The following is a 14,746-nucleotide window of genomic DNA, read 5'->3' as shown; positions in this document are numbered from 1 at the left end:
GACAACTGTGCCTTCCGAGAGGCCCGGGCTTATCGTGCTGCATGTGTATGGTTAAGAGTGATCGGGTCTGCTCGGAAGGCTGTTGGGATTATTCCCTTCCCAAATCAGGGAGGTCCACCAGGCAGCTGATCAGAAAGCGGTTCCATATGAAGGGTTTGTTTATTAATGCTCATTTACTAGGAAATCATGTTTGGTGAGCTTTACTATCTAATGAGATCTGCTAATGTGTGGTGTGTTGTGCTCGCCCTCTAAGTCTCCAAACCAAACAATAGAACGAACCAGTTGTAGCTCCAATTCTTTATCTTCATATGTGGGCTGTCTGAAGATCACCTGAAAACTTGAACATCTAATATCGTGCGGACCAGCCTCCACTGGCTAAATCAGGCCCGCCAAAGTCGGCCCTTGATGGCCGCTGTCCTGCAGGTTTTCAAAGGCCGTTTCTCAATTTACAAGAACGTGATTATGGACTAATGTTCTCCCCAGGTACGTTTTTGACAACAAAATAGGAAATCTGGACTCAGGTAGAACGGGAGCACGCAGCATAAATCTGGGTCAATTGGAACAGAAGCGTACTGATGACATCACCACATTCAAAGCTAGTCTGGAGCTGCATATCATTAGCCTGACGTCGTCCTACTCCATTCTAGTCAGAATCTGAGTCTGATGCTGCTCCATAGAGCTGTGATTATGGGGCGTGTTTTGAACGAACCAGGAAAAAAAATGCGTCTGCACTCAATTGGATAGACCTACGACCAATAAGAGCAACGGAGTGCGTGACGTATGTTAAGCAACGCATAGTTGTTGTCAACAAAAATCAAAGCGTGCAGTTGCACGCCTAGAATAAGAAGATGAGCCTTGATCGCGTTTCTCTGTTCCTCTTTTAAAATTAATTTGCTGTCGGTATCTTCTAGAACAGACCTAATAGCAGAATCTACTCACCTCAACTCTCCAGCGGCAGCCATTGTTGTTGTCACCCAAGCGCGCTTTGGTCACGTGGTTGATTACGTTACTGTTGATCATCTGTCCATCATCGTATAAAGCCCGCCCTGACAATTTGATTGGATCGCCAGAGGGTGGGCGATCATACTCACGCTACTATGGAGCAATGCCAGACCGAACTTCCCGACCTCAAACTTTGTGGGCGGGACTAAGTTCGGAATGGCACCCAGGCTAGCATTTCATGTCCTGTTATTAATAGTCTCTAGATAATAATAAATGATGACTTTCTTCATTTATTGGGGGAATAATGATGAACACAGTCAGATAAACACAAATGAAATGAACATTTTGCTAAATAAAACTAAATAAATTGCCATCAGAGCCAGCGGTACTTTACACGCGGCTATGCAGGAAGAGGGCTGCTGCAGACGGGTTAACGTTAGTCCACTCAACATTTATTTAACACTTATTTAATGCGTAATTTTTTCAAAATTACGCATTAAATAAGTAAATGGGCCATATAGTGAAAATTTAAGTGTAATGTACTCGTCTCAAATGATCTTAAAATGTACTTTCATTGAACAACAGCAACAGAAAAGAGAACTTTTAACTTAATACTCTGGGACATGCTGGGACAGCTGTCAGTCTGGAGAACGGACAGGTCTGCTCTGATGCATGCTGGGTAAAGAGGGAGGGGCCAGAACAACATCCATGGACGTTTGTTCGTTCTCGGCCTGCTGTTTATGCGAATCTGAACAGTACTAGTGCTGAGGCTGATGAGGTTTCACAAGGACACGAGGACGCACAAGTAAACAGATCGAGAAACAGCCAATGTGAAGATGCATTTCAGCAAAGGCCTGCTAATCAGCTATCAATGGAAATCAGATGTGCTAAAGCAGGAAACCTCTAAAACCTGCAGGACAGTGGCCTTCCAGGACAGACTTTTGGTATCCCTTATCTAAATAGAATCCAGCCCAAAATATGGAAGAATTTAATAAGAGGAAAAAGGCAGAATAACCCTTGGAAACATGGAAATTTCAGATTAGGAGCAATGCACTGAAAGGCTCAATGAGCACAGAGTGCTTTGGTAAACTCACTGAAAGCCCATCAGTATGGAAAAGAGTGAAAAGCAGAATATTACAGCCCCGTCTTCATCTCACGTTTGATGCACTGCTGCTGCTGTATCCTCTCAGGAATCCAACGGGCATGATGTGCATTCATCCTTTTGTTTGCATTTCATCGTGCATAATTTACACTGCAGTTACTGGAACAGTGCCACCTAACGGTGCATCTGTGCAATGCAGCCTCAGCGTTGCATCACAGCCTGCTGCTCATAGATGCAAGGTAACCCTGTGTAGCTACCAAAGGGTTTTCTGCCGCTGCCTTTTGTAGCTACAGCAGGAAATAAAAACCGCTGCATCAGAATACACATCCAGGAGCCGGTGTGTTTGAAGTATGCAGGTTGAAGGGAACACTGACGTAGCCGATGTTTGGACTGCTTGGTTTTCTTGGTTTTGAGCTTTTGCACATCTGCCATAATGTCATGTTTAAGGCTCACCACGGTTCCGTGAATCATTAGCACCTTCTGGCTGTAATGAAGCATGAAGTCTTTCCATGAAATGGTCTCCACCTCTGAGCTTTCGACTGCAGGAGCTTTGGGACATGTTGTTTTAGGGACATGCATGAAGTCCATGACAGCCGCATGCTGCCTGAGGTTTGGGGTGTTTTTGTTTTGCTGTGGTCTTTGATGCAGACATTTGCACTGCCAAGATTTGACTCTACATGATCACTAATCACAACAAGGGAACGCATCTAATTCAGACATATACGTACATCTCCTTCTGGAGACTCTTTATATGAGAGAACAAAGATCTTTGTTCAGATCAGTCAAAAGTTGTTCCAACACGATATCTGCCATAAATGCTTTCATTTATCAGATCCAGAGTCGTCCCTTCTGTCTTCCACAGCCTGAGGCTTATCAAACCCAGCGCACAGGTCTGCAGACTAGGGTTGTCAAAAGTATCGATATTCAAAAAAGTATCGATACTGAAATGTTGTATCCGGATACAATACTCGTTTTTAAAAGTATCGATACAGTGCCGTCACCAGTGGCACCTAAACAGTCATTCATCTAAAGTGCAGAATAGAGGAAAATGCACTTTCTGAACACTGTGTGATTGAATAATTCTACGCACTTTTCAGTTTCAGACTTTTGTTTTGTAAGAGGTGCAGCTGCTGAGAATTATTTTTGTTTCTTAACCGGTTTGGCCGGTGTCATTGTTATGTGTGCAAAGCATAGCCAAGGAAGGAACACTTAATTTTAATTTTGTAAGGTTTTTATCAAGCTTCTTAATATTGTGCACAGCATACAACCTTTATTGTATTTTATTTATTAATGAAAATATTTCTGTAGAATTTTGGAGTCTTTGTTTTTATCCTTGTGGTATCGAAAATGGTATCGAGTATCGAATATTTTCCTTAGTATCGGTATTGAGTTGAAAAGTTTAGTATCGTGACAACCCTACTGCAGACCTCTTCAAAGTCAAACAACAGGTCACATTTAGGATCTTTGGGAATTTCTCATGTGTTTGACACCAGATGCCCTAATTATAAAAATAGGGAATGAACTATGGTTGAAATAATTAATCAGATTAATCAATTATTGAAATAATTGCCGACTCATTCAGCAATCAATTAATCGTTAACTGGAGTACAGAGACTGTAAAACATGCCTTTAGCTAACAGAGAAACCCACTTAGAGCAGGAATTATACCAAAAGTGTAATAAATATATGAACATTTTGCATTAAAGATTAAAAAAACATTGTGGTCTGTCAATATGCTCTATCCAGAACTCCACAAGTGGAAACATTTTAGTTTCACCTGGTTTAATTTCTTAAAAAGGAACCTTTGGCTATCTGATTAAAAATCTATTAATTGAAAAAATAATCAACAGATTGATCGATTTGCAAAGCAGTTATTAGTTGCAGCCCTAGTATGAAGCCAGGTGTCCTGCATAGTCAGACACTATAACCACTTCAACGAGGAAACCCAACGATATGATAAAGCCATAAAATGTCCTTATACTAAAAAATCCTCAGTCACATTTTAGTGGGATTATGACAAAATGAAATTCTTTCTGAACACAGGACCATCCTCTGCCATAGATGAGAAACGTGTATTACTGGAGTTTAACCCCTAGATAGCAGCAAAGCTCAGTCCTGTGGTCAGGACTGAGGATGTCTGAAGACTGACTTCTCTGCTGCAGAACACCTAAACATGACTGTTGAATTAAATGACCTTGGAGGAAAATATTATTTGGAAGTTTAATCTGATTTTAAAGAGGAAAACATCTATAGGAAATTGTTAATCCTAAGGACCAGAAATAAGACACTCACAGTCCAAAACTAGTTTTAACCAATCAGGACTACTCCTACCTCTGACCTTTACCTAAACTTAATTAACAACATATCTTTAACCTGACCTCCTCAAATAAACAACAGACTTTTTATGCCTGAACTCTGACGATAATCTTAAACCTAACCTAGTGCACACCTACCCCTATCAGGAACCTAAACTTAATTCACACATCCGTCCCAAACCTAACCGTTAGCACAAACAAGGTGAAGACCAGCAAAATGTCCTCACATTGATGGTTAAATCAGAAACATGGCCCTCAATCTGATGCTAAAACAGGAGCAAACAACCCGCCCCGCACACTTTGAGACAAATACCCATGTTTAAGAACTTTCATTGACTTTTATTCATGTTTAAGGTTAAGCATCGACTGAATTATAAAAATTTGATTCCTCTTTTTGAATCCAGTTTCTATTGACTCTTGATGCCAATTCTTTTAAGAAGAAGAATCAGAAAATTTTCCAAGTTACAAATTAGCTAAATGAGGTCTGGATAAAACAGTCTGGACGTCTCAATGAAAGTTATTTCTTTAAAACATCTAATTGTGTTAGGGATGCACGATATTGGGATTTTGGCCGATATCCGATATGCCGATATTTTAAAACTCATGTAGCCGATAACCGATATCGATACCGATGTTAAAGCTGGACAAAAATAAGTAGTCATTGAAAATAGCAGCTTTGTTATCCATTTCTGACACTTTGAAAAATAATATACTCAAATATATTTTCATATGCTGATATCAAATAGATTTTTAAAAACGCGGTATCGATCTATTTTACTTTCAAAATCTCGTGAAATTTCATCGTTCGGTTACAAACTCTCGTGATATTTAGCAAATTCTTGTGAGATTTTGTTAGTAAAATAGATCGATACCGCGTCAATATATCAACATATAAAAATATGGCAACATTTTGTGAATTTTCGGGGGATTTTGTAGCATAACGATGACATATAGCAATATTTCATTAGTAAAAGAGATTGATATGGTGTTTTTAAATGGCAATATATCAGCATATGAAGATATTGGGATATTTTAATGGATCAATATTTTTTCCCTCGTCTTTAGAAGTTTTTAAGTCTGTAAAAAAGAAGTTTTTGAGGAAGTAGAAGAAGTAGTATTTTATTTTATTTTTTTAGACTTTAGAAACTCAGAAGCTGATCAAATATCGGGTTAAATATCGGTGGGGTGGCCGATGTCCGATATTCAGTTTTAAGGCCGATACCGATAGGGGGCCCATTATATCGTGCATCCCTAATTTGTCTGATTGTTACCATAAATTGTCACATAGTTTTTTTCAACCAGTAAATAAATATCAAACGTATAAAATCTGTTATATTCTTATTAATTTTATTCAAACAACCTCAACTTTCACATGGAGCTTTCTGTTTGAAAACATGATCAAAGCTACAGTGTGTAATTATAACTTTACTGACATAAATGTAACGTATCCATACATATGTTATGATAATCCTCCACGGAATGAAAGTGTCAGTCTTTATGTTTGCGTTGCCTTTTATATTGCTATTAATAATTGCACTGGAGCGGGTCTTACATCAATGGAGGCAGACATCTTTGGTCTACCGCAGCGCACCACAGAGGGACTGTAGAGATCGCCGATAAGCTTGAATGTGGCTGCGTCAAGTTAGGCCTCTATACCATCTATATCCCACTCTGACAAATAAAAAACTATTTATAAAACGATCTATGTGAACAAGGCTCGTCATCATTTGACAGGATTGGTGATGCAGAGATTTTCTACCCTGCCTCCGTATTGCTGGAGGGGGCGAAACGGTTCATGCACTGATATCTGCAGTCTGACCAACAGGCTTTTAGCTAGCAATGCATACCGGCGTACATTCTACGGCCTTTACTAGAAATATTAAAAGTAGTACGCACTGTTTTTGGGATGTACGGCTTTGGTACGCCCTAAATTTTTCCCCAGGAAAATTTGGTTAAATGTTCAAAATTTGCTGATCCGTTCTTCATCGGGCTGCCATCTTTAATTCCTAACCTAGTCTAATACACTCTCGCGCTAAGCTCATATCTTGTGAATCGTGAATACGTGAGCCTGTACACCTAAATTCGGCCAATCAAAAATCAACGGTCATCTGTCGATCAAATGTTTTCGGTCATAGCATCTTGATTCATGTGTCGCAGCTAATATACGCAATGGTTGAAATCAGAATCCTTTTCTTTCCCATTGAGTTGCGTCCCAGTGTTCACGGGGATGGACGTCTGTGTCTTCGGCAGGTGTAGAGCTAACAGAACTGGCAGCGTTGCGAGGCAAGGGCTCAAACATGGACGGCTGTAAACCAAGCTTCTGCCGCCCTGGCGTCCTCTTCCACAACATCTTCGTCCCCGCTTTTCTCCTCTAAATAAAAAATGGATGACGGAGGAGACTCATCCACGACCTCCGACACTAAACTCTCCTCCTCTTGCATGTTTCCGCTGTCCATAGCGTTCCTTGACAGCGTCGTTTCTAAGTCACCAATTTAGTGCTACTTGGTCCCAATGGAATTTCCCATTGGGAACCTACTAGCACTAAGTTGCTAACTGGTTAGCAACCAAACTTGCTTGTGATGCTTCCGCCACAACAATCCCCCCCAATCCCCTTGATAATCGACCAATCACATTCAATTTATACACTCGTGTCGGGCACCACTCGGGAGAATTTGGAAATGCAACGGTTGGAACAGCCGCTTCCCTACGACTTTTAGTTGTTTGAACGAACCTATGAAAAATATTATTGTACCTAAAAGTGATCTCATGTTTTCCTTATGAAATTTCCACCTCTAGTCAAGCACACATACTTCTCTTCATCAGGACAAAAGTAGGGTCGGAACGAAGACAAAAAGTTAGCTGCATTCTACCTCAAAATGCAGGAAATAGCTTATAAAGTGTTTCAGAGATTATTTTCTGGGGGACGACACCCTACAATGCTACGCTGTGCAAATTCTAAAGAAGTGTTACATCAAGGTCTACACTCTATGAAATATTACTAGCTAAAAGCCTGCTGGCCATAAATGTAGCTAAAAATGACACACTGTAACTATCAAACACATTTCCATACATACAGTGTTTGAGGCTGCCATTAGTTATGGTGTAGGAGGCAGTGTTGTTATTTTATTTAGCTGATTGTGACTGCGGTGGGTGCCAGACTGAGTGTCTTAGCCGGAGGAAAAGAGCAGCAGAAAGGCATCCATATTCTCTCAGCATGGTTTATTAGCAGGTGTGAGTGTTTGGCAGTTGTGTTGGATGTTCTTACTGCCTTGTGTTTAACTCTCTGCTCTCTCCTTCTTCCTTCCCTTGTAGTTGAGCTAACGGACGCCACCCTGTCTTCTGCTTTCTCTCCTACTCCTACTCCTTTACCTCCTCTTCCTCCTACTGACATCCCTCCTACAAAAAGTAATGCTACTACTATTTCCCCTCTACCAACTACCACTTCCACAACAACAACTACTACTACTACTACCACTGAGGCAACTACAACCACTACAACTCCTCTGCTGGTCCCCACCAAACGAGTTGATCAGAATGTGTTGGGTACATGTTGGTATTTCATTGGAATTCTTAATACTTTCTGAAGACCTCTCTGGATATCACTTCATAGATATAAAAATATGGTGGCGTTCTCCCACCTGACAAAACAGGAAACTATATCAGGGCTGCATCCTGATAGGCTGTGCTCTGACTGTTGCACTACAAGCAGACATGTTTTGCAGAATATTGGGATGTAGCCAACAGCAGTTCTCCTGGTCAGGAGGTGAGAAACCAAACTCCTCTGTTAAACTGATGGTTTGGTTTAGCTTTAGTTATTGGAGGTACTTTTTCTTGCAATTGATATTTAGCTCCAAGTTCAATAATGATTATGAGAGTAGCTGGAACCACTCTTTAGATCAGTGTGGGCATTTCTAGTGCCTGAGTGCTGGTATCCTGCAACTTTTAGATTCACCCTTGGTCTAACACACCTGACCCAGGTGTGCCTTTTGCAACCTCAGTATTCAGTCGGTCCCTCCAGGGTCCTCTGAATTATCTAATTACTTGATTCAGGTGTGTTGAACCAAAGGCATATCTAAAAGTTGCAGGATAATGGCCCTTAGGAACTGGAATTGCCCACCCCTGTATTTAGATCTTTTTACATTTGTTTGAAAGATTATGTTTTATGACTTGATAAATCCAGTAGTAGCCCTTCTCAGACTGTGCATTCAGTCTGCAATTTAAATGTGTTTTTTTACACCTCATGATTAACTAAAGACACAACATGGAAATGGGGGAGTCCAACCTTGGAAGTAGCAACAGTGTTGGCACAAGAATGAGCTGCAAGGGTAGAGTGGCATTCTTAGAAGGCCGTTATATGATAGATAGCAGCAAGTCTGTAGCTCCAAAGAAGACAGCGATGCTGCAGGAACCTGCAGTATCCCACTAAACTTATTGAGGTGAAGATGATAATAGGTTTTTTGTTATCGACAGGGCACAATAATGTTTCTTGCACTGAATTGCATTGGTGATATAACATGAGAATGATGCCTGCAAAGACTGTTTTGCAACTTTTAACTCCAGCGAGTAAAAGAACAGCCATGACCACCGTCTTTGTCCATCACTGGTTACAAGATACTCCTAGAATTCATTTTAAAAACGTACCGCTAACTTTTATGACTTGGAATCAGAAAGTTTAAAGCCATCTCTGTGCTGTTAGAGCCTAAAGGTGCGTTCACAATTAACATGACCAATTTTCCATGTGGTTCTCCTGGTGTTGGTTCCTTGACATTTCGCCCTTCTCTCACCAGCAATGCATATGGACACTGCAATAAAACTTGCTCCTGTTTACTGCACTGCCTCAGCAAATAAAATGAACGTCTATCCACTTATTGGTTTCTGCTGACCTTGTGGGTCCTTGATTTTACAGAGCGAGTCACGGTGCTGTATGTGATAGGGAGAGCTGGACAGCCTTCAACATTGTTGATTGCTGATTGGTCGCCTCAGCAGTACTTCCATCTGTCCAGGAACCCAGTATTAGGAGTTCCTGTACTGTGATGGTTACAGCAGCTCTGACATAAGCTTGACATGGCCGATTCTCAATATTCCTACTTGTATGTTCTTGTGTGCTCGTGAAACTTAATAAGTCGGATGTTGTTCTGGCCCCTCCCTCTTTACCGAGCATGCATCAGAGCAGACTTGTCTGTTCTCCAGATGGAGAGCTGTCCCAGCATGCACTGCAGCAGCAGCTTCCAGTATTAAGTTCTCTTTCCTATTGCCCTTGTTCAATAAAAATATATTTTAGGATAATTTAAGGTGAGAACATTATACTTTAAGCTTAATTATATGGCCCATTTTCTGACTTAGTGCGTAATAAAAAAAAAGTTCAGATGTTGAGAGGACCGTGGAGGTCCAAGGCTAACAGCAGCCAGGGCTAACGTTAGCTCGTCTGCAGCGGCCAGGGCTAACATTAGCTCGTCTGCAGCGGCCAGGGCTAACGTTTGTCCGTCTGCAGCGGCCAGGGCTAACGTTAGTCCGTCTGCAGCGGCCCTCTCTCTGCATAGCCATGTGTGAAAGACCGCTGCCTCTGATGGTGTTTTTCTTTTTTTATATTTGGCAAAACATTAATTTGATTTGCGTTTATCTGACTGTGTTTATCATTATTCCCCCACTAAATGAAAAGTCATAATTTATTATCTAGAGACCATTAATAACAGCAGGTGAAATGCAGCTCCAGACTAGCTTTGAATGTGGTGATGTCATCAGGATTCTTCTGTTCCAGTTGACCCAGATTATTCTGCGTGATCCCGTTCTCCCCAAGTCCAGACTTCACTGGGTTCTTGTCAAGAACAGACTTGGTGAGAACACGAGTCCGTACTCGCGTTCTAGTGAATTGAGAAACGACCTTTGTCTTTTCTTCTTCTTCACCCTACATCACAACCACAGTCCAAGATTGGTTAATGTGACACGAACTGACAGAAAAATTCTGACTTTCGAACTCCGGTGAAATTATGCTTTGCAGTATCTGCATTTCCACAGCATAGATTGTGGTTTTGCTCTGCTTTAACCACACAATTTGCTCCATTTTCATCACTCAAACGCAGTCCTTTGCATCTCACACCATTGAATTTAAATGCATCCTTACCCAAAGATAACATGTAAATCACTCTACTTGCCGCTTTCATATTGATTGTGAACGCACCTTTACACAATGGCTCAAACCCTTGGGGGAGGTAAATAAAATATATTTTGTACCTTAGACCAATTTAAAAACCTGTGAAGACTATACTGACAGAGTTGAGGCTTTTATAAAGGAGCAGAAGACTTGGAGAGTCTTAAGGTTTGTCATTTCATTACTTTTCTGATACAATTTGTAAAAGATGAACTCTCACGGTTCTGGAAAGGGCTAGTAACTGGAATCACTCTACAATCAAAACCATTCAGGGCAGACTCCCTCAGTATTGACTCCAACTATAGCTCCAAACTGAGAACTTTGCCGCTGTGCCCTTTGCTTCTGACCTTAAAACCCTTTTCCCCCAACCTGTGTACCAGCCCCTCGGAGAGAGATCTGGAATCTGACGGTGGTCCCTAACAGTTACTATGCTAACGTCAACTGGAGTCACAACTTCCCCGCTGACATCAAGTTTGTTGTAGAGGTCATTCTGGACAGTAAGACACAAAGCCTGTGCTTAAGCTATACAAACACCCAACATCCATCTGAGTTTCCTCATTTCAGAGGGAACTCTTTATAGTGACGGCACACAGAGCTCTAAAATGGTCCAAACACTTTAGGGTGAAATTTAAACCCCCTTCATTACAAGGGTTTTGGTATTGATGCAGAAATTGCTGTGCATTATGATTTACAAATGTGTACCTTACCTTATTTCTGACTGTTTGGCACTAAATCTAACTAAAACTGGGTCTCTCTTTGAGTTATGATATTTATTGTTTACAAAAGAAAAAAAAACTAAATCGAAAAACACATTTAGGAACATTTATAAGTAGCAGTAAGAACTGCCTTTTAAATGCTATGGCTTGTGTAGATTGGCTTTTAGCAACCACTGAATAATAATTCTGACTATTTATTCAGACAAATATCAATAAATAGGGATATCCCGATCTTGAGATCGGATCGGCCTGATGTTCTCCTAATTTCTGGTGATCGGAGCTCGGCTACATTAGCTGACGAGTCGTGACAATCTTTATTGGCGGTTGATGGTTGACGGTAGCTGTAAATACAAACCTCTGCTGCGGTGCAAAGCAAGCATGTCAGAAGTTTTGTAATATTTTACTCTCACGAGTGAAGACTGTCCTAAAGCTACTTGCAGTGTGTGCAACATGGCAATTTCAAGAGGAGTTAGCGGCAGAGCTACATTTAACACCACAAACTTGATTCATCATTTGAGTACAAATCAGGACAAAGTGCATGAAGCATTTTGTGAAGTTGCAGATGGAAAGGTTGCTAAAGCAAACCTTTACCCCGTCTATTCATTCTAGCTAATCTGAATCGTTCAATTCCATTTGGAGAGCGAGATCATCTGTGGTAGCAGCACTAGACATCTTCCAGACATGAGAGGAAAACTAGCAGCAGTTCAGCGGACAGGATGAATGATCGGTAGCCGGCGCGCACGGATGATTATTAGCTCAATTGGACAATTGTGTTCACAAGATTTTAAATCTATGTCAGTTTGAATTTTAAACACTGGGGACATTTTTGGTATCGCTAATCTTTTTGTGAAAGTAAAAAAAATTGTTATTAGGTTTTATCGGGTTTCGTGCAAATGTACACATTTGTAAATCACACAAATGTTTTGCTGTAAGAATTTTTTGATATCAAAAGACAATGAAATAATTGGATTTATTGAGATTTGATTTATAAGAATGTGGGATGAGGGGATTATTTTCTATGCTGTTGAACCCGCCTCTATGCTGCTCCAAGTTCTCTGTGCCGTTTCTGTTCATGCTGCTGCCTGGTTAGGAATGAGCTGCTTTAGGCTTTACGTGAGCTGCTGTTTGAACATGCCGCTGTTCTGACCAACCATGTCGCATAGATGTTTTGTTGTCTGGAACTTTTAGCTTTCTGACACACATTTGTTCATTGAATGCAACGTTCGGACGTTAAACCACCATGCCAGTGACTTCTGATTCAACAAGTAGAAACACGATGAACATGGAGCAGCTCTGGTTAGATAATAGAAACAATAAATAACACTGACTACGCCCTGGCTTTCTTCCATGCTACTCTCCATTGTTTATGTTCCTGATTTCTGTCGCACTGGTGACATCAACGCAAACCCAGCATGATGATGTCACCAGACATGCAGCTGTGGGGGGAGCTGCCAGAAAGGTGTTAGACCCAGATTATTTAGCCATTGGGAAGGGAGCCAAACGCTGATGCGAGTCGATCCATGTTTGAAAAACACGTGTTAACCTGCTATTTTCATGGGGAAAGAGGCTTATGTTTCATTCTCGTAAAAATCTTTTTACTCGTGATTTAAACTTATATTGTTTAAATGAGAAACAGACATAAATTTTAAATGATTTACATTATTGACTTTTTCACACATCCTCCCATACCTTTTTATTGACAGTCATTTTACTCCATATTTACTAAATTATGACAAATTCGATTGATGCAGAAAAGTTTATGAAGACCTTTCCACTCACAGGAAAAAGACATTTATCTGTTTTAAATTATTTCTGGAAACAAAAACTACGGAACAGTGAACTGTTCTCAAGCTTCAAAAATCTCCCCGGATTAAAATAGTTATTTAGAAAATCCGGTGGTGGTAACTGTTTTGAAATACTGTTCCTCATACGGCATTGCCTCACCAGTCTGCAAAATGGCCGTCACAAGGACATTCAGCAGCTGGTATGCTGGATTATTTAAAAAGATATGGATTAAAGGGGAAGGCAGGTTTAAATCGCTCGCTCATGTTTGACTGTTTTCCAGCCAAATGCAAAAGCTTGACCTTAGTTCATCCTAATTTAGCTTTTTTTGGTTTTGTTTGTGGTTGTCTGCTGGAACCTTAGAAATTTGCCATAGAAAGAACTTGTTTCTCATAAAAACAATCATTTATATCTTCATTTTTCAGTAAAATGTATGCTTTATTCTGCACCACTCTATGTATTCTCTGATATAGTTTTTATTTATGTTTTTTATAAGAGAGTTGTAGCTATGGCCTTTAAGTTTAGGGTTTTATTAGCCACCATGTTGAGAGTTAACCCAGACTTTATCCACCTAGATCAGAACCTTAATAGAAATTTAGACCTATTATAGTCTTTTCATTGTGCAGCCCGGCCACCTCTTCTACAGAGAGGGTTGCTTAGTGAGTTAACAATGAACAAGAGCATAAAATAAATGTTTGTTAACGAAAAGCTGCTGGTTTCCTCATTATTAGTGAAGATTTGCTTCTAATTGGTGCTTTCTTTTATTTCACCACTGGAAAGCTTCTAGTGTCGCACTGTAATGGGTCGGTGGTTCACCTTTCTTCTCTGGATGGGAAAATAGGATGAAGCTTTGCTGTATTTGGGCATTTTTAATCCTAAATGGAGTTCGGATCTAAGCTGATGGAAAAAGACAAAGTGGATGAAAGTGAAATGATGGGATTGACTCGCTGCTTTCCAAGGTCAAGCCAGAAAGCTTTGACTGGGAGAACCTGACGCCTCCTTCATCCCCTCATCTCATCACCTCCCCGCCATCTTCCTGCCTGGGAAGAAGTTCTGAATTCTGGTCTGTGGGATGATGTCGGATAAGAGATTATTTTCATCTGGATGAAGGGAAGATGTCTGCTTTGTCCTCCACTTTCACAAGGTCGATTTGGTTTTATTAGATCCAGAAGCGTAAAGCTTTTCCCAGCCTTGTTCAAACAGCACCGCTGACTCTGCGTGTTTGCATGTAGTCTGCATGTCTTCTTTGTGTGCAGCAGACATCGTTTGGCTTGTTTCAGGACCAGCATGCTTAGAACGGCTTTGAACTGGTTTGGTCTGATGACATTAAGCTTTTCACTGGTTACCGTCACGACACCATTTGTCCTCAGCTTAATTTCCCTTCTATGTTCTTCTCATTTCTGGTTTAGTCTAATAAATCAGAAGTTGTGAGAATAATCAATATTGCTTTGCCACATAGATCCTTTATTAATGTCTAGGAAAGCTGGAAGGCACCTGAACTATAGTAGCTGTTTAATGGGCCTTTGGTAGATTTGATCTAACCTGTTTTATTTGGTCAAAAGAACTTGAGGAAGTCTTCTGGACGGGTTTTTCATTAATAAGATATTTAATTTCCCCTCCAGAAGACTAAAGAAGGGTTTTTTTCTTTCTCTGTCTGGATTATTGATTGGATTATTTCCTTAAAATTATCTGTTTCATTCCAGCTTTCTCTGAAAATGAAGCCTTTAGAAACAGTTATCTT

General features: G+C 40.5%; 1 protein-coding gene across 1 annotated transcript in view; it reads left to right on the top strand.

The window, feature by feature from the left end:
• Positions 1-14,746, top strand: part of nfasca (neurofascin homolog (chicken) a) — a 138,813-nt gene that overhangs the window by 95,267 nt on the left and 28,800 nt on the right. The window contains exons 28-29 of the mRNA XM_038289162.1: positions 7,672-7,908; positions 10,888-11,004. Of these exons, the coding sequence (XP_038145090.1) occupies positions 7,672-7,908; positions 10,888-11,004 (354 nt within the window). The remainder of the gene's footprint in view (positions 1-7,671; positions 7,909-10,887; positions 11,005-14,746) is intronic.

The sequence above is a fragment of the Cyprinodon tularosa genome, unplaced genomic scaffold (assembly GCF_016077235.1).
Source record: "Cyprinodon tularosa strain WSP-4 unplaced genomic scaffold, ASM1607723v1 ctg264, whole genome shotgun sequence".
NCBI lineage: Eukaryota > Metazoa > Chordata > Actinopteri > Cyprinodontiformes > Cyprinodontidae > Cyprinodon > Cyprinodon tularosa.
The sequence above is the reverse complement of the archived record's forward strand: the minus strand, read 5'-3'. Positions and strand labels throughout refer to the sequence as shown.